Below are 21,956 nucleotides of genomic sequence, written 5' to 3'. Positions count from 1 at the left end.
TTATTTCCAAAACATCTGTATTTTTTAATAACATACTTTAAACAAGGGACATTATCACGAAGCCCATCAGATGAACTGCTACTGGTAGAAGGATGAGACTGAGGAGGAATGGGCTGAGGAGTGGCGCCCCCCACTGGTGTTGGCAAAGGCGGCGCCTGTTCGCCCTCTGGGGATTCCACATCATTTATTTCATATAACAATCTAACTTCAAGCATCTGTTGTAAAAGAAAGACAGTTCTTCTTTTAATAATTATTCATCTTATACACTTTCCACAAAAGATAGATGGCGATGTAAACACTTAAGTGTTCTTAAAAATTCTAGATAAAATTGACTTCAAATAATTTAAATAGTTCAAAAATTTTAAATGTCAGACATTTGACACTGAAAATAATTAAGAGACTATTACCGGAATGACTTCTGTTATCACTTCTTGTTTGCTGAATCTGTAAATAATGACATGAGCTGAAACTCCAGCTATACACAGCATTCTACTTTCTGGACACCAGGAGATAATCTGAATGGCATATGGATCTTCATCTACAATGTCTGTGTTTGGTCTGTCATCTTTATTTCTTGATTTTTCAAATACTTTAGATGTCTTTAGTTTATATAATACTTGCAGAGTTACTAGAAAAAAACATTTGTTAGATACTTTAATACAAAAAGAATACAAGGTAATATCTAGTCAGTCAAACTATCTAAGGAAAACAGCCTATATTTATTTGAACCATATTTTTATTTTCAGGTCTATATTTCTCAATTACACTTTTAGATAATGCAATCACTGTACCTATTGACCAAAAAAAAAAAAAAAAAAAAAAAAGGTGTACTATTAAAAACAAAACAAAAAACACATGATAATGAATTAGATAACCTGAAAAAAGACAAATAGATTTTGCAAAAAAAAGTATAAATATAATGAAAATAATAAAGAACATAATTGCTTTCTAAAATGATTTTCTACATATTTTCTCTGTAAAAGGTACTAATAAATATTATCTCACACTTCTATATGATGAAACACAAAAGATCACAAGTTAACTAGATTCTCACTGTTTGCTATATATATTTGGCAAACACTGATGATTCAAACCATTCTTTCCTTTTTTGATATTGTGTAAGCACTATATATATATATATTCTGCCAAGAAAGCACAAATTACTGTTAGTATAAAATCAGGCATTAGGGGGTGCCTGGGTGGCTCAGCGGGTGAGCGTCTCCCTTTGGCTCAGGGCATGATCCTGGAGTTCAGGGATCGAATCCCATGTCATGCTTCCTGCGGGGAGCCTGCTTCTCCCTCTACCTGTGTCTCTACCTCTCTCTCTGTGTCTCTCATGAAAAAACAAATCTTAAAATAAAAACCCAGGCATTAAAATTATTCTACAAATTTCTGTTGATTTGAAATATATTCCCATTTTCATCTCTGATTTAAGGAAATTTTGAAGACAGAATTTGATTACTTTTGTTGAGAATCATTCTTGATTTACTGGTTAATATCCTTAAAAATATCTTAAACATCTATTAGAAATTCTAAACTATACTTGATAAATCAGGTATTAAACTCATAGCTCCCACATTTTAAATTAAATATTGGTTATGCAATTATAAAACATGTTGTATATGTTACAGTGATTGTGTAACATATAACAAATAATATTCAAATTACTTACTTGCAGAAGCATCCCAGAACTTAACTGATCCATCAGCATGCCTATGAAAAGCAAATGAGTTAAAATTGTGAAGAAAAAAAGAAAAAAAAAACCCTACATATTTTTCTTTCTTTGAAGTATACTGTTATGTGAAAAGACAGCAACCAAAATAAAGCAGCATAAAATTCAGGGTAAACTGGCAGGTTCCAGACAACAACATTTCTTAATAAGTTACAGCATAAAGGAAAGCATTACCTGCCCAATTAATTAATATTCATGTAGTCTTAATTATATCTAGCTATTAGAGATTTAGTGGTGAAACAGGATTTTACTTACCCTGTAATAATTATTTCTGGGTAACTTTGAACACCCAAGCCCCAATTACCTCCATTAATGGGCCATTCCTATAAAAAAAAATTATTGTATAAAGCAACTTCCAAGCATACATCTTCATATATATTTCTATGACAACAGTAAAAAACATATTTTGCTTCAAAAAGGGATTTTCTATATACTTTCTCTAAAAAAGATATCAATGTTATAAAATACTCCACGGTGATACATATAAATTACTGAAATGTAACATTAATTACTAAAACTCATGTTCTATACCTTTTTGCTGTAACCTTGACGTTTCTGTCTGGCTCCAACAGAATAAAGTGCAGGAATAAGGTCCCCAGGACAACCAGCAAAATATTCGCAACATGTAACAGGTGATTCATGTATACTCAAAGGGTATGGATTTTCAAATATAGGATATCTTTAACAACAGGAAAAGAGAAATATTTATTAATTTAATAAAATTAAAACGAAAATGAGAACCTAAAAAAATACTTACAGCTTTGGAATGAAAACATTTTTTAAACTTTGATTAATTTAAAGATAATAGCCTCTGAAGATCCATATAACATATTACCTGAATTTACATTTTAACTTTGGGGATACAATGCTCTTCTCTGTATTTTTGGAAACTACAAAAATACATTCTACCAGAGATTTAACAGATTTCATTCATGTAACTATGTAAAAAAAAAAAAAAAAAAAAAAAGGCATCTTTTATAATGCAAGTTGCTCAGTTAGAACAATAAATAGAAAAGCTGCAGTTGGAACTCTGTACCATGTGGCACATACTGGCCTGAGTGCTTTATATGTACATTTATCTTATTTGCTTTTTGCACCAAACATAAGATGTAGACATTTTACGGAAGAACAAACAGAGTAATGTGCCAAAGGCATGCCAGCTAGCTAGAATTTAACTTGTGCACTTTAGCATTAAGGTATAAAGTTCTCAATCAATAGATCTTAGATCTTTATGTCAGTAGAGCTAATACAAATTTTCAATTCTCCTTTTTTCCCCATCAATGTAATGCCTGGTACAACATTTAATATAGAGATGCTCGGGGCAGCCGGGGTGGCTCAGCGGTTTAGCGCCGCCTTCAGCTCAGTGCCTGATCCTGAAGACCCGGGATTGAGTCCCATGTCGGGCTCCCCACATGGAGCCTGCTTCTCCCTCTGCCTGTGTCTCTGCCTCTCTCTCTCTCTCTCTCTCTCTCTCTCTCTCTCTGTGTGTCTCTCATGAATAAATAAATAAATAAAATCTTTAAAAAATAATAATAATATAGAGATGCTCTCTTGTTTCGGTGATAATAAAATTCTACCTTAAAGGCTTTCTAGATATGAAATTATTTCATTAAATAAAGCAAAAAATGCTTTCAAAAATTTTAATTTTAAAGTAAAACCCTTACTACATATGCAATGATATTCTTTTCTGGTTTGAATTCCTTGAGAATGATTACTTAAAAATATCTGGAAAACCAGAATATGGCGTAAAAACTCTAAAAAGTTCAGAGTGGCACATCTGCAAAAATTAGATGTATTTATCAGTCTACTATTGACAATCATTTAAAAATCAGAGAAGAATATTTTCAGAAAAGTCCTTTCTAGATTTCAAAATGAACCAAACTGTTGTAACTCCTTCCTCAACCACATAAAAACACAAGGAAAAACTCAACAAAAATATGAATTAAAAACATGGCAGGTAACTTTGTTCTCTTTATAACAACACTTTATAATCCTTAAGCTCAACGATTCTATTATTATACATTTAATTGATGCATTTGATAAATAAAATGCCTAGTCACAGGTTATTTGCACAGTATTTTAACTTACATATATATCAGTATAGACAACACATAAAAGTCTCATATACTACATGAATAGTTAGCAAAGACAAGAAAATAAAATTATATTAAGAATAAGTTATTCTAGGGGTGCCTGCCTGGCACAGTCGGTTAAGCATCTGACTCCTGGTTTTGGCTCAGGTCATGAGTTCAGGGTTATGGTGCCAGGTCTGCACTGGGCTCTGCACTCAACATGGAGTCTGCTTAGGACTGTCTATCCCTCTCTTTCTGCCCTTCCTCCTCCACATGCTCTCTCTAAAATAAATAAATAAATCTCTCTTTTTTTAAAAGAATAACTTATTCTAGGACTGTCATTTACATCTATCTATCTCTATTTCAGAGAGAAAGAGAGGGATAGAGAGGGAGCATGAGTGGAGGGGGAGGGGTAGAGGAAGACTCAGGCTCTCCTCTGAATAGGGAGCCTCATGCGGGGGCTTGATCCCAGGATCCCGAGATCATTTAGAAATGTTTTTAAATTCCTTTGATCCACTTATGGTCCTGCAATTTTTTAAAAGGAAAAAAAATACCCAATTAATAATTACAAGTAGTACATACTAAGTTGATGTGAACCTAGGAATGCCTTAAAATAAAGTTAAATAATATTGTTCACTTATTCTTCAGGGTTTCCCAATCCTGGCACTATTCACATTTTTGACCAAATAATTCTTTATTATAAGGACTCTCCCCTGTGTACTGTGGATGTTTAGCAGCATCCATATCCTCTACCACTAGATGCCAGTAGCATCTACAAAAGATATTTATACAGACTTTGTCAAGTATCTGGGGCTAGGGGAAGCAAAATATCCCCTTGCTGAGAAATACTGAAATCGTGAATGGGTAAACTCAATTTAATGTTTAATGATTATCTCTCAGGAGATACAAATAAATAATGTAATATCTTTCATAGAATTTATAAGTAAACCCTATCATCTATGTTAGAAAAAGCAGAACATGACAAATACCACAAAAAGTTGCAAAGGAGCTATGGAGGCAATTTACAGATAAGATAGATGTGTATATATATGTGTATGTATATGTGTGTATGTGTATATATATATACATACACACATATACATAAAATCTCCTTGCAGCTGTTGGGAACCTGTAAGAAAAGACACTGAAGTATGATCACAGTTCAGTTTTTCTAGGGAATAAGGCACCTGTAGTAAGATAGTGAAAAATCAGGTTGGAAAGGTATCTTAAGTTCCTACTGTGAAGAGTAGTAGGCTGGGAAGGTGCTTTCAAATCAAAGCAGTAGAGACCACAGTGGTTTAAAGAGGAGACTAACAGGGCATTTGGTTGGCTCCATCAGTAGAGTATAAGACTCTCAAAAGAGGAGAATGGCAATCTTGGTACTGAGTGTAAAGTTACTCTGACAATGTATTCATAACAGTGCCACCAAGAGTGCAATAGGGCTGGGGAGACCACAGAGCTTATTATATGGAGGTAAAATGTGATGGGATTAATTTTGGTTTTGTTCATTTTGTTTGTCTCCAAGGTGCCCAAGTATTAGGTTGAATCATGAAATTTCAAAATTTCAACAAATTTTGACTTAAAAAATGGAAATTCTATATGAACAACATATTAGAAAAATCTGACAGGTAATCAGAAATGTGTACCTGGAATTGTAAAAAAAAAAAAAAAGGTCAATATTATGGGTATAAATGTAGTGTTTTCAAAGAGAAATAGCCAATCCTATGCTAAAAAGAGTCTTTTTCATCACATCCTAAAATAATCTCTCACAAAATTTTATTTCTTACCCATTTTGAGCAAGGTCTATAAGTACTAAATCTTTTTCCAGAAGAACCACCACAGCATATGGTTCCTGAAAATCTGGAATAGGAAAACAATGCATGAACAATAGTTTTAAATATGCAAGAAGACAGCAAATTAGGTAATAAATATTTGCTTGTTTTTAATTTTATTCCAGTCTCTCAAGTATGTAACATTCTCATCTATTTTATATAACTTAAGACTACTTTGTTTTAAATGAGATAAATCTATGTAATAACTCAGAAAAAATTATTTCAGTTTTGTAAAGATGAATAAGACAAGAAGTTCATAGTAACTTCTATGGTATTACAAAATCCAAGACAGGGCATGGGCAACAAACCCAAAATTTAAATTACAACACCCATAAGAATAATTCTTACTATTGTATCTCATAGGAACTTGAATACTACTAATTTCTTTATTTTATATGCACCTATTTAACTATAAAATGCATTACAGTTTTACATCTCAATTTATTTCAAATGAAGTAAAACATATCCAGATTTAAATTCCTCTTGAAAGAATATATGATAGTTGTGATGGTTAATTTTATGTGTCAGCTTATCCTTGCTTTGATGTCTAGTTGTTTGGTTAAACACCAATCCAGATGCTGCTGTGAAGGTATTCTTCAGATGTGATTAACATTTAAATCAATATCAGATATAATGTGGGTGGGCTTCAATCAGCTGAAGGCCTTAAGAGCAAAGATAGATTCAAAAAAGAAGGCATTCTGCCTCAAGACAACAGCTCTTTCCTGAATTTTCAGGCTGCTATCTTCTTGCACAATGAAGCTGACTGATTAGCCCCCACAACTATATGAAACAATTTCTTAAAATAAATTCATTCTTTCTTTCTTGCTCTCTCTATACTTTATTGGTTCTGTTTCTCTGGAGAACCTTGACTAATACACTAGTATTTTATAGAATTCTAAAGAAACTGTTTCGTTTATCCTTAAGTGGCACTAAAGACTACTACTATGTCATACTAAACAGATAAAGCTTATTAACTTCTGAAATAAAACTTGTGAAGTTATAAAGACAGCATCTCTCTCCCAGAAGAATTACAGCAAACTAGGATAAGGAAACTATTTAGAAAACCTATAGGTCTTTGTTCTGAATAGCAGATATCTATAGAGAATGAGTTTTAAAGATGCAAAGCTTATTACCATTTGGGTATGGTGTTTCACACAGCGTTAGAAAATCGACAATTGAATAGTCCATTTCCAGCACAGCAGTACTTTTCCCATGCATAACTGTTAAGCAGGGTCTTCTTCCTACAGTATCATAGGACAAACCTCCTGATAAAATAATAAAAGGTTCCCTGGAAATAAAATACATAGGCAGGATTATAAAAGCATAGTGAAGACTATTTTCTTGCCATATCATAAATTTTTTATTTAGTGAAATAAAAAATTCTAACACATTTTAATGCATGATTTAATTGAATATTCATATGTGACTTTTTAAAATTGCACTAGGTGAGACCCAAGTGAATTCATGAAAATTACCATACAATAAGAATGAACATTGACTATATTCGACTCTTTCATACCTCCCCTTGGTTTCTAAAATTTTTTTCCTTTATCTTCTTTATACAACTGTCAAAAAATTCTCTCTGGGTTACTATAGGTCAAGTATCTTGGATGAACTACCTTTATTTCCAATCCTAATAACCAGGCCTTCTCAACAGAAGGTCTAAGAGAGAATGTTAATGGCCTGAGGCATTAACTGTATGTAACAAATTAACTTCTCACTGATGTATCAGAAATGTACTAGCTATGAATCACTCTTGAGAAAACAGTCACTAAAAATCATTTTCTGTAGGGCTTACTTCTGGAATTTTGGCTGGTATGCTCTTAAACCAAAGCTCCCATGTACATCTAGCAGCTGAGGGCTTGCCACTTAGATCTAATTAACTCTACAACTCTCTCTATTAACCACTACTTAGTGATTTACCTAGACCCACTTTTTAAAACTGTATTTCTTAAATGTGCAAAAGACAAAGTATCTCTCTATATATTTTGGCCTGTATTCATCTTTGTCTTGATTATTCAAGTTTTTTGTTCATGTTTTCATTATATTAGTAATCTATTTCTAATTGTTTTATTGATAAGAGTTCTTTGCATTCTAAGGAATTAGCTTTTGGTCTGCTATGTGTCTCACTATTTGCTGGGGGAGGAGAAGTTGTTTATGATACATTAAATAAATGATGTTAAAAGTTTGATGTAAGATTTTCTTAAATCTCTTTATTTATGATTTTTTAGGTAGTTTCTGAATGCTCACTTTAAGGTCAGTAGATCCATCTTCTTCCTCTACATCGGATATAAACGGTATGTAATAATATGTAATTGTTACAAACACTAGTTCCTATACTATTATTTTACAAAAAATGCTAATTTTTATATTTAACTTAGAGCTTGTTTGTTGTTAAAAGGCTGTGAATAATGAAACAATAAGATCAAAGCAATACTTTGTTACTTCTAAAAAAAGTGCTAGTTTGGGAACTAAGCTATCTGAATTTAAATTAAATTTCAGCTGGTTTTCCTTTCTGTGTGATGATACTGGACAAGCTGCTTAACCTCTCTGTGCCTAACTTTTGCATCTATAAAATGGAGATTGAATGACATGTATCTACCCTCAGACAATTGTTGAATTAATATACAGAAAGCACTGGGGTCAATGTCTAGCACATAATACACCTTTGGTAAGATTTACCTATTATTATTACTATGATCATCAAATTACAATTATTATCCATTATGAAAGTTTCCCCTTCTTTTGACATGTGGAAAGTAACATTAGAATGTCTAAATTATATTTATTTTTATCTTACACTCTAGAATAAACTCCACTAAAATTTACTTAGACTAGTAGTACAAGTGTATAATTTATAAAGAAATATATTAAGTCAAATAACTCTACTGTTCAATACTTAAACATTTTACCTATTTAAGTACATAAAATAACATGTATATATGTCTATTTTATTTAAAACTATACTCTCATGTGTCCCTGTTTTATTTTTTTCATAGCATTAAAACTTATTTATTTGCTTATTGGTTTTCTCATGAAAATGCAAGCTCCTTGAGGGCAAGATTTGTTCATTTTGTTCATTGCTATATCCGTAACGTAATGAATTAATAGAATAAGTAACGAATGAATGAATAGAAGTGTATGTGACACTACCACTCTCTAACTTACTATCATTTAAATTTTTTGCCACTAAACTGATTTGGGTAATCTTATTTTTCCACCTAAGCAACAGTAATCAAAGCTTAAAATTCCCAAACAGAATTACGCTAATTGTATTGTACACCAATACACTGTTTCAGTCTCTTTGCATAGTATTATTATGGCTGTAGCTAGGAAAGCATATTTAATTTTCTTTCCTTCTTATCACATATAATGAATAAAGAGGATACATTTCCTCTCGTGTACTTTGAAATATAGCACATAACTGAATACAAAATACTAGGAAGAAGGATGAAGAATCCAACTTTATCTTTTAAAGAGTGGGAAGCCCGGGCCACATGTATTTTATATGTAATATTTAAAAATAGTCTGATCGATGTTTTTACACATAGCCAACTTAAAAAAAAATTATTAATGTAAGAAATAGGAAGAGGTAGATGCTGAACTTCACTACAGAATAAAATTTCCATGGAAATACCAGGTAGGTTTGCCAGGTAAGTCACTCATTTATTAGATAAATTCTTACTATGGTATTTAATAACACCATGGCAATCGGGTAGATTTATCTTCAAAAGGCAACTAGGTGTGTATCCACTGGTCTTGCAAGTTGCCTACACTTCTTTTCTACTGTTAAAAGTGAAAACATATATGATGAAAAAAGTGACAAAAATATATGAATAAAAAATATGAGTAAGAAACAGTTTCAAAGAAATACCAAGGTATTTTACATAATTATCAAAGTTCCCTAAATCTAGCAGTAAATACATATAGATATGCATATATACGTATATATTTAATTACCCAACAGATATTTTTTCATTATAAAGAATGAAACTTTGAAGAGTAGATATTAATGAGATGATTATTTTACAAGTAGTCATAAATACAATGATAAAATATTTTAATACTAGATAGTGAAAATTATATAAGTTGTTTTACTGGTATTTAGAATTACATTAAAAATTCTCGAAGTCTAGATTATTTCTAGGTAGTGTATGAATTATGGAGGTAGATAATCTTATTGTTTTTAAACACAATTTTATCTTTTTTGATGTTATAATAAGGCCTGGAGGTAATATAATTTTTAGCCTGTAACTTTAAGTATAATTTCAGTAGAATTTCTTTCAATGATATTGGGTGTTCCTCAAGACTGTCATTTTGTGAAGATATCCACATTAGAAAGGTATCTGGACATTTTATCTATCTATATACCTACCTACCTACCTACCTACCTACGAATGAAAGCAAGCACCATGCACCTGTGCATGCAGGGATGGGCAGAGGGAAAGGAAAAGAGAAGCAGGCTCCATGCCTAGCATGGGGCCCGATGTGGGGCTGGCTCTCATTACCCTGAGATCATGACCTGTGTTGAAGTCAAGAGTCAGATGCTTAACCAAATGAGCCATCCAAGTGCCTCTGGACATTTTTGTTCATTGCTATATCCCTAAGTAATGAATTAATAGAATAAGTAAATGAATGAATGAATAGAAGTGTATGTGATACTACCACTCTCTAACTTACTATCATTTAAATTTTTTTAAATTTACTGGGACCTTTTAAAATCTGATTGAAATTTTTAAGAGGGTAGACACTTAAAAGTGTCTTTGTCCTTTGTCCTTCTGACTAATTCCCCAGGCTGGCCTTGATAAGTGGTTTGGCTCCAGTTGTTTCATACGAAGCACTTTTAACTTAAGGAAGGCACTTCTACCCAAAAAGCCATTTTTATAAGCAATTTGTTCCACTCAGTTCTATAACATTACCCATTCATTCAAATTTTCAAATTTATTTTGAGCACCTGTATTGCTGAAAATAAAACAGTGCTCTCATGTCTAGTCTACATGAACAAGCACATAGGAACAAGTGTTACAAAGAGAATAAGACAAGGTGGAGTGGTGACCTGGGTGCAAGGGAGGTGATAGAGCAGTTACTGTAAGATGGTCAGAAAAGATCCTTGAAGTAATGACATATGAGCAGAGCTAGAATGATGAGCAACCAGTTACTTAAACAGCGTGGGGTTGAGGAGAAAGGAATATACATTCTAGGCAGCAGGAATAACAACAGCAAAGACCCCAAGTCAGGAATGAGTTTGATATATCTGAGGAACTAAATGGCCAGTGGGGCCACAACACACTGAGTAAAGCAATACGTGGTAAGAGATGACCCAACTCCAAATCTTATAAAATGCATCCTGTTTCCTCTATTAGGATCTTAAGAACCTGTCTTGTCCATTTCATCCCCATAATGACTTTAGTTCTGACCCTAATAAACTGTAGCTGAAATTATTATAATAGTATTTGCACACATTGTTTATTGCCTGAGATATACTTCCTCTCATTTTGTTTGACTTTAAAATTTTAAAACTCAGTCCAATTATCATCTCCTCAGAAAAACTTTCCCTGATCCATCCACCCTGACTGTACTGGATTCCCTCCCTATGTTCTAAAGCATCCCTGTGCCTACCTCTTCTCAGCATTTACCATACTGAATCGCCATTATGTTTATCTAGTTTCCCTTTGTACTGTAAGCTCCTTCAGGACACAGAATGTATAATTTACCTGTGCATTCTCAGGCCATAGCTAGATATCCCAAAAAGTATTTATCAAATACATTTAAATATTACTACACTTACTGCTCAGATGGTCACTAGTATTAGGAATTAAAATCAGAAATGCTGTAGGATTTGGTAATATTTGGCCAGATTTGGTAATAAATAGTCTAAAGTCTGAAATATAACTATTGTCCTATTCTGATACTCTTTCTGCATAATTAGTACTGCCACTTGTATTATTCACTACCTCTCCGTATTTCTAAAATTGGAATTTAAGCCCCAAATTGTCTCATATGTCACTGATTTACATGTTATCAAATTTTCCAACTTTTTTCAAATGGAGATATGCCATTCAATTTTAAAGGAAACACAACTATATACTTGGTGAGCAGAATCATACCTTAGCTCTTAAAAGCTAATAAATATCTTTACCACTCTAACCTCAGTGCTCAGCTTTTTTTGGTGTAGAGGGGATGAGGAGCAGAGGGAGAGGGAATATCTTAAGTAGGCTCCACACCCAGCGCTGACGCAGGGGTCAATCTCACACTACCCTGAGATCATGACGTGAGCTGAAATCAAGAGTCAGCTGCTTAACACTGACTCCCTAGTGCTTAACTTCTTATTGAATGAACATATGATTTTTATGAGACCCTATAATCAAACTTCTAAGATCCTCAATTCAAATTCCAAATGTAAATTATGATTATATAATTTGAATAGTCCAATAGAAATCTATGCAACCATGATCTCATATTTGGTGTCAACTTGTTAACTTTTCATATAAAAAGTTAAAAGCTTAGATTTTGCCCAGTATGTGTCCATTATAAGAAGTTCATTTGCACACATGGTTCGAATGGAAGACAAATTGTGAAGCACACTCAAAAAGTAATAATGAATTCTTAGTTCTACTAAGTTTTTGAGCTATCAAAACAAAATAGAATAATCAAAAACAAGGGTTTCAAAAACAAAATTTTAAGGGCTGAGAGGCAAAAAAGAAAATAAAATATAGGGAGATGAATTAAAAGCATTTTTCTAAATATATAATGCTATAGTTTCAAACAATGCTTCTCAAACTATCTATGGTAGTTTCAAACTACTTTTGCAATTTTTCAATTCATGGAAAATCTGTTTTTTAAGAAAAACAACTAAATGTGTGCACAGATGTTATAGTGATGTCAAATGATACTCAAGTTTCCATACTTTCACTTTTGATTTCTCCATGTATTTTGTCTCAGAGAATTAGCAGACTGGATCCATCCATGCATCATACTTTGACTAGTACTAGTCTAGAAAACAAAAAGTTGAGCTTTCTCAGGATACTGCTTAACCTACCCTATCATTACCAGGGGGAAATGTGAGGATGTCCTTGAAGGCCTCACTGCAAGGCCCCATACTCTTGCACACTCTGAAGTTAAATCAGAAACCATGGAACTCTTTAACTGGGCATGTCTCAGTAGAGAGGTGGATCTCGAAAACAAATATTTGATAAGAGAATTACTGCTTAGTTATGAAAAGTTTTCACCAGGGACCTTTTTTTTTTAATAAATTTATTTTTGATTGGTGTTCAATTTGCCAACATATAGAATAACACCCAGTGCTCATCCCATCAAGTGCCCCGCTCAGTGCCCGTCACCCAGTCATCCCCCCCCGCCCACCTCCCTTTCTACCATCCCTAGTTCGTTTACACCAGAGACCTTTTTGAGTAAACAGGAAATAACAAGGTAGCTAACAATAAGTATTATGATAATGGAGTGAATACAGAGAAGCATAATGGGTCATAACTCAAACTTTGGAAGAAGTTATCTATGTCCAGATCCTAGCTCTCTTACTTTGTGCCTATTAGGACTGAATAACTTAACTTTAATTTTAATTATCTGAGCCTCAGTTTTCTCTTCTGGAATACACACCTCACAGAGTTACTGTAAAGATTAAGTGACATGATATATGTATTGCTTATTACAGTGCCTGGTACAAAATACATTGTTAGAAAGTGACTACTACTCTACTAGCATCATGATGATGATATTTCAGGTGTCTTTATAGTTCAGATCTGTACCTTTGCCAACTTTAAGAGGACCCTGAGAACTAGAATAGCCACCTCCAAACCATGTCACTAGTGACTAGCCCTTATACTCTCCTTTGCTAATACAGATAAAAAGAAGTTTGGGGAAAAAAAATAAACATATTTAGAAGACTTTCTGTTCACTTAATGACCAATTTAACAATGATACAGCTTTAGTAGAGTGAATTTGTATATTTGCATAATGTTGATTTTAATTTTATATTTTATTGATATAATTTTTATGAAACCTGTTATAGTAATTAAACTTAATATATATCCTCTTAGCTATCAAAAATGTGGAATCTCCAAACATTTTCATAAATAGCCATGAAGTATACAACAGTGATATCAGAGTGTGGTCTGTGAACTTCTTGCGGTTCCCAGGACCCACCCTTTTCAAAAGATCACAGGTAAAACCATTTTCACTATGATACTAAGACACTATTTGCCTTTTCACTGTGTTGATATTTGCACTGATGGCAAAAAAGTAATAGTAGGTGGACTAAACTCCTGGCATCTCAGCATGAATCAAAACAATGGCACCAAACTAGACTTACTCATTTTATTCCTCATTGCCACACATTAAAAGGATTTTTCCCCTTCTTTTTCAAAATGTCTTTGATGAAGCAGTAAAATGACTAATTTTAAATCTTGACCCTTACTATGCCTTTTTAATGTTCTATTAGGAAAATAAGAAAGATATACAAAATACTTCTGTACACTGAATTGGATAGTTACTTTCAGAAAAACACGTGTGTAGTTGTCTGAGTTGTGATATAAGTCACCTATTATTTTTGCTGATAGGATGACTATAATTTAGGCTTGGGTAATTGACAATCGTCTTCTCAAAAATGAATGAAGTGAATGTTATTTTAAGAAAAAACAACTGATATTATTTGTTTACAATGATAAAATCTGGACTTTCAAGTAAAAATCAAGAGTTTGGGAACTTCTATATGCCATGCTGAATTTCAGTTTCCCAATACATAAATAGACTTTCCTCATGAGATCAGTGGTGATATCAGCCACTTAATATATAATGAAATGTGTCAATACTAGAAGATATGAATGACTCAATCAATATTTCCCAATTTACTAGTATCATGATGTTACAAAAGCATGTAAGAGTGAGTCATTGCAAGCGCTGATAGACCAAAGGATTTTCATGAAACAGAGTACAAAAAATTTACTGATAAGGGATTCAGATCTCACACTACAACTAATGCTTAATAATCTATCACTTGTCAAGTTTTGGTGTAATACCAAGGAATATTTACCATTATTTTAAAAATCGAACTATAGTATCTGTGTAAAGCTGGATTTTCTTCGTATGTCTCAATTAAAAGAACATTGCAAAAGACTGACTATAGAAGCAAACCTGGACTCTAGCTGTAGTCTATTATACCAAACTTGAAGGAAATTTCCAAAATAAACAATTCCAGTATATTTTTAGAAATAGTTATTTTAAAATGTTTTATTTATGTTAATATGCAAAGGGTTATTTTTAAATGAATAAGCATTTTTTAAATTCTAAACTTTATTTCTAGTATGGTAAATATCAACAGGTAAAATCCACATAAGCAAAAGATCTTTGGGATTCTCGACAACTAAGACTGTAAAGGGGTCCTCAGACCAGTTTTTGGACTGTTACTATAAACATAAAAAGGAAGCCCACACAAAATAAAATTGCAATGACAGGTTTTCATTTTAATAAAAAAGTTTAATTGGTTAAAATTAAGAGATTATATGATAAAGGGTATTATAATAAAGGTAATAATAATAATAAGCTTAAATTAATAGGGATTCTATCAGTACCATTCTTCTCTAAATTATGATCTCTTGACTATTAATACAGTGATGCAGATTTATCAAAGTCCTTATGATCTTTCTTCATTACCAGCCAAACTTTAATGTCTTCTTCAATCATATAAAAACTTAGGGGTTATTTAGCAATAACATACTACATAACATCCGAAAATCTCATGTAAATGAGTGGCTGACAAAACTCAATTTGGAGATAAGGGCAGAAAAAGAATCTATGAATTCTACAGTCCTCAATTAGGAAAAGGAAAAAAAAAAAAAAAAGATCTCAGAACACCTTCCCAACCTTGAAGGCAGAAATCTGCTTACGTGTCCCTATAAACTGAACATTTCATGAATCTTAATAACTTTAGAAGAATTATAATACTCTCTTGTAATCAAATAAAGGCTGATAGTCATAACAAAAGCTATTATGATGAAGTTGTCATGTCTATGGAAACACAACTCTTCTCTACCTGTGCTTTCCAGGGCAAAGCATTCATTCTAGTGCTGACATTAAACTAGAAAGCAAAATAAACATATAAATCAACATGATAAGTCAATGAGATAAAGGTACAGAATTTAGTAGACCTAGCCTAACCGTACAAATTCCAGAAAAAATTATGCTTTGGGGTTTCGATGTATTATAGTTTCACAATTCAGGTTGGTTAGGATGCATGAGATTTATAGGACCCCACAGTAATTTTTATTAGTCCACTACTTTTTTTCCCCTAGTAACAATAAAATGAAAGAATTTATGTAACAATTACACATTTTTTTTTCAAAAAGAAATCTAAAATCTTCAATGCAGACTTTGTCATGTGGAAATTGTGATTAAATGAACTACAATAAAGTTCACGGTGTTAAAGTATGATTTCAAAGCTTATCTATGAAAAAACATTGTGCAGTTTTCAAAATCATTTATTGTGGACAAGGTCTTACATGGATTTGATCCCTGTCCTTAGAACAACATAACCTAAAGCATATAAGCTGGTACCAATATATTATAAGCAGCCTAGTATTAGAACAATTAGTGAACTATCACTAAGATATTCAGTCCATGTACAAATCACAAGTGAATGCATTTTAATAACGGAAAAAAAGTAGACTAGGATGAATAACAATGGAAAACAAGCCTTATATTAGTTTGAACAAAACCATAAAGCTTTAAGGATGCAACAAAGAACCAATTAAGATGGTAAAGAAGGAATGGCTCTAAAAGAAGAAACTATAGGAAAGCTCAGATTGAACTTCAGCAGTAGAAAAAGCAGGAGTAATAAATTAGAGGCAGTGTAAGAAAGGGATATCTGAATAGCTTTAACAAATAAGCAACATTGGAAACAATTAGGTTTGAAATAAAGCTCTGCCTTTTTATAAATAATACACATCAAAAACGATTAAATTTAAAAAAAAATATAAGGTTTTAAATTCTATTTTAGGACTTCAGAAATGGAAGAACTGTTACCAAGTGAGTATCAACCATTATTATACCAACTTTGTTAAATTCATCAGTTTCTAGATACAGGGTCATGGACAAGGATATAAATAATTTTGGTCCCTGCTAAAACATAAAAGCTCAGCTGGATGGCTGCTTGCAAAAAACTGAATCATAAAATTTTTATGAAACACCATTTTATATGCAAATGGAAACAAATTTAACTTCAGTCCCTATTATCCCAGCAGATTGCCTTTTCTTTATTCCAGTAGTCATTTAGGAGTTTGCATTGTGGTTACAAAATTTAAGATGATTTCAAAGCCTAAGTGCTTACTTTTAAGGTAGGTAATTAATAAAACAAAAACATCTCCCATCGATGAGACTGATGAAATTGTTATAGTTTATACTCCATTCTTTAAAGTATACACAGATATTTTCAAGTATACACAGATTATCTTTCAAGATATTTTCAGATATTTGCAATGTGGGACCTTGTCAAGATTCATAAAAATCTTTTATCCTCAAAATTTCATCACTGAAAATTTATTGTAAAGCAATACTACAATAGGGGTGCCTGAGTGGCTCAATTGTTTAAGCATCTGTCTTCAACTCAGATCATGGTCCCGGGGTCCTGCACATTGGGCCGCCTGCTCAGCAGGGAGTCTGCTTCTCCCTTTGCTTGTGCTCTCTCTCTCTCAAATAAATAAAATCTTTAAAAATAGTACAATAGTAAAAAATCTTCTATCTTCTGTTGAATTATCTATAATGTCAAAAAAGAGAATCTGTTCACTACTATATTTTTATCTGTAATAAGAAAAACCTCATTATAATATCAAAAAACTAAATGTTCAGCAAAAGGGAGGAATTAGTCTAAGTACACAGCCTATAAGATTATTTTTAAAAAATCTGATAGAAACGAGTAATACTTTAGATATGTTAAACAGAAAAAAAAACCCACCACCAGACTGAATATGCTCTAAGAATATAACTAGGTGAAATTGGATATGTATCTGAAAAAAGACTGAAGGAAAATGAACAAAAGAAAAAAATTGTTTTAGAATAGAAATTACAGGTAATATGCTTCTTTTGTGAAGACTTTAATGTTATAATTTAAAAATAAAAAACCTAGGTACTTCCAAAAAAACTTTAAAATAGTAGTGGTTAAACACGAAAATAAAAGGGGTGCCTGGATGGCTCAGTTGGAAGATCATGTCACTCTTGATCTCGGAGTTGTGAGCTGGAGCTCCATGTTCAGTATAGAAGTTATGTAAAAATAAAATCTTAAAAGAAATGAAATATAACAATTGTGATTAACCATACTTTTTTAAGAAACTGCATTTTTCCGATGAAATCCCATGGAAATAGTTTGCCAATTTTTAATGTCATTTCCCTGTCATTGTACTTTCAGTATTATAACGTAATATAAAATATATAAATATATATAATGCTAAAGGATTTTCTGCTTCCTAGGCCACTCAAAAATCACTACACAAATTTAGAATATAATTATGATTCATCCATTCAGCAAGCATTTACCAAGTGCTTAACTGTGCTGGTTCCAACAGGAGGGGCCAAAATAGTCTTATCTTTCATCATTTGATTCCTTCAGCTTCACTCCTTCCTTTGGCCAGCACTCCCCCCTCTACTATTTCACTTTTTACTCATCTTCTACTTTACTGATTTCGGTGTTCCATTTCCAAACGCAAAACTTACCTATCCTAAGACTTTTGGTTCCGTAGCCAAAAATTTTTCTGGAAGAATCTGGATCATATAATCATATCACAATACTTTTAGTATTTAAGAAAGAAAATTATCTTCTCCAACTCTACTTTGAATTCATCATGAGAAATTCACTCTAAAACTTTCTTCCTAAATTATTTCCTTTTCATTTTCAGTGTATATCCTATTCCAACAGTTCATTCTTTTCTGCCATTTGTCATATGGAGGTATTCCCCAAGTTAAAAGTAAAAACAAAACTATGTCTCCCTCTTCCTGATGAGATTTAAATACTAATTATATCTACTGCTAAAAACATTAACACATCTTCTAAACCAGTATTTTCTGTTAATCCACCCATTTCTTTTTTCCTTCTTTTAATGTCCCTACAACCTGGCTCATGTTTGAAACAATGCTAATAAAATACTCTTGCAAATCATTCCCCCTTAACTGTATCTTCTAATCTTTGTTATCATTCTAACCAATCTTTCTATAGCAGCAAACAATGCTTACTCTCTCCTACAAACATTTCCACGATGCATCCTGGGAGTATCTTGTTTTTATGTTTGTTTTTTTCTTTTCCTGTTCAAAATCTACTAGTCTTCCTTTTTCTACCTCTTCATTTTGGTGTTTTTCATGAAAAAATACCAGTGCTAGGCACCTTAGCTGTAAAGGGTAGTTTCTGTCAAGAAACTATTCTGAATGTCCTCCTTTTTCTTATACTCAAGGCACTTCACCTTCATTTTGGCAACTACCACTGGTTAAATATACTTCAAGGGATTAATACATGTTTACTATCATACAAAGTTAACAAGTAAAACTTGCGAGTGATATAAAATGGATTTATCAGCAGACTTAATTACTGATATCAGTTTTAATTTAATAAGGAGTTAAGAACTAATTTAGGGAAAAACTTAAAAATAGAAGAATCTTAGCACTTTAAATTAATGCAAGCCACAGATAAAACCCAATCTTCATATAGCTGCTAAATGAGGTATTCTAATGTCAGAAGATAGAGCCATCAATCTGGTAGTCTTTGTTGTCTAGCTATGTGGGATTCTATAATTATAGTGTTAAGGGACTGTAAGTCAAAATGTTACCTTAAAATTAAGAAAGTGAATACTGAGTTATTCTAGTTAGGTAGGAGGTTTGAAGATTAAAACTGGGAGAAAGTGTTCTTGTTTTGACAGACTGAAGACAATACAGATAAAAATCCAGTGGGTCATAAGAATGCCTCTGAAGATAGTGATAAAATGAGAATTAGTGAACTTAAGATCGAAACTTTCTCACCAACATGGGAAAGGTTAACATGAGAACAGGAAACGTTATCTGATGAGGCATATGAAATTTAAGAGTCTCTGGGCTCAAAGATGTCGTCTCTCATTAGACACAATTAATTATAAATCCACTTACGGATTTTTCCTAGACAGTGTTAAGATCAAGTGCCATGGCCACAAAGGGATACCATAAAACCTAAACCTAGACCTCATAAAATTAGAATTTGTAGCCTAGAAGTTATCTAAGAAGCTCTCTAGTCCTCTGAGTTACTCACATTAAGTTATTCAACCTATTAAAGAGGCACAGACAAAATCTCCTTTTGGTTCACATTAATATAATTACTTGTATTGAGTATGATTTAATGTTAAATTTATGAAGATGATCTGATAAATTAGCAAGTTTAAGAGAGGAAATCAGGGGTACCTGGCTGGCTCAGTTGGCAGAACATGCAACTCTTAATCTCAGGGTTGTGAGTTTGAGCCCCATGCTTGGTATAGAGATTACTTAAAAAAAAAAAAAAAATCCTAAACAAAACAAAACAAAACAAAACAAAAAACAGTTCTTGGCAAACTGAGTGACTTGTGAATCATTAGGACGATTATATCCTAATTCATCCTAACTGGAGAGTGTTTGGTGTACTGGTAAATGCTCCATCTCCAGAGTCAACTTGAGCTCAAATTCCAGCTCTGCTACTTCGTAGGGCAAGTTAACTTAAACTAAGACTTACTATTTACATCCCTAAATGGAGATGATAAAAGTACCTATTTCATAGTGTTGTGAAAATTATGGGAGGCAATGCATTCAAATTGCATAGCAGAATACCTGGCTTATAATAGATGTCCACCTAGCTTTTTTTCTTCTTGGTGCTTGGAAGCCAAGCCATCTAAAAGTCTTGAACTCAAAAGACAAGAAGCTAGTTTTATCTCAAGTAAGGATATGAGAATTGTTAAGACAATAAAAAAGGGAACTACTTTTGTCTCTGAAAGTAGCATGTTATCTGAATGAGGCTCTCTTCTGGTTGCTATGGCTTATCATGAATTGGGGTTGGAGAGAGAATGAATATGGAACATTTGCCTACTCTAATACATTGGTGGCAAGAAAATAAAAAGACGCTCCATGCATGAGAGAAGAGGACAATACAAATGTACATACTGATGTAAAGACTATATTCTAAAACATTGTTCTCAGTGGTAAACATATTGTGACTGAAGGTGAAGTTTCTTCATCACGGTTTTATTGGGTAGTTTAGCAAAGCCATTGCTGCTGGGAGATCTGTAGGTATGAATATGATCTTGGAGATTGGTGGTTAATGTGAGCAGAGAGCAGGTTTCATTAAAAAGGAAATACAGTGATTAAGAGTACAGAATAAATCCGGATCTTCGGTTTACAACTTGTATATGACTTTGGGCAAGTTATTCAACCTCTCTGTTTTAGTTTCCTCATCTATAAGACAAAGGTAATAATAATATCTGCCTCACATAGTGGTTGCTAAGATTAAGTTACTATATTTAAAGCACTTAGAACAGTGTCTGGTACACAGTAAACACAGGGTGTCATTATAGGTTATTACACAGATAGTTACTTAAGAAAAATCTATAGCAGAAGGAAAAAATATACAAGAACAAGCCTGTGTTCTGAGAAAAAAATCTTTTTGCACAAGGGTGTGTGTTTTTGGGCTTCAGAGAATTAGGCTGGATACACTTCTAGCAGCAGTGGGGGAAACTCAGTGATACCAAGTTTGCGAGTGTGACTGAAACAGACTTTTAGATATTTTCAGAACCAGAATATTACAAATGCACCCTGAGTTTTTATTACAGCCTGTTTAAAACAAAAAATTTTTTTTTTGAGAGAGACAGTGAGTGAGTGTACACGTGCTTGTGCCAGCAGTGCTGGGGTGGAGTGGGGGAGAGAATCACCCCGCACAAAGACCACCATGGAGCTCAAGCTCACTACCCTGAGGTCATGACCTGAGCCAAAATCAAGAGTCAGATGCTTAACTGACTGAGCCACAAGCTCCCCAGATGTTTTTTTCATATTCTTTATAAAAGAATAGGAAATCCACCTATAGCTTTTAGTGCACATATGAAATTAAATCATCTACTAAAAACAAATTTAGGCATCATGGGGCTGGGGGCAGAGAGCAACTTTTGCTCACAGATAAACTTAAATATATTATTATGTTCACGTACATGTGTGCTTATCGAGGGGGATCAGCAAACTATGGCCCACTTCCTATTTTTGCCTGTATGGCCTGAAAACTAAAAATGACTTTTACATTTTTAAATAGTTGGAAAAAAATACACAAAATATTTCATGATACAG

General features: G+C 32.9%; 1 protein-coding gene across 4 annotated transcripts in view; it reads right to left on the bottom strand.

The window, feature by feature from the left end:
* STXBP5 (syntaxin binding protein 5) overlaps window positions 1-21,956 on the bottom strand; it is a 168,151-nt gene that overhangs the window by 65,948 nt on the left and 80,247 nt on the right. For all 4 annotated transcript variants that reach the window (XM_072827159.1, XM_072827167.1, XM_072827186.1 and 1 more), the window contains exons 10-16: window positions 6,770-6,924; window positions 5,592-5,664; window positions 2,264-2,411; window positions 1,988-2,055; window positions 1,673-1,713; window positions 408-628; window positions 37-215 (exon numbers count right to left, since the gene is read on the bottom strand). In XM_072827159.1, the coding sequence (XP_072683260.1) occupies window positions 37-215; window positions 408-628; window positions 1,673-1,713; window positions 1,988-2,055; window positions 2,264-2,411; window positions 5,592-5,664; window positions 6,770-6,924 (885 nt within the window). The remainder of the gene's footprint in view (window positions 1-36; window positions 216-407; window positions 629-1,672; window positions 1,714-1,987; window positions 2,056-2,263; window positions 2,412-5,591; window positions 5,665-6,769; window positions 6,925-21,956) is intronic.

Source organism: Canis lupus, chromosome 1 (assembly GCF_048164855.1).
Source record: "Canis lupus baileyi chromosome 1, mCanLup2.hap1, whole genome shotgun sequence".
NCBI lineage: Eukaryota > Metazoa > Chordata > Mammalia > Carnivora > Canidae > Canis > Canis lupus.
Note: the sequence above shows the minus strand (reverse complement) of the source record. Positions and strands in the feature narration are given on the sequence as shown.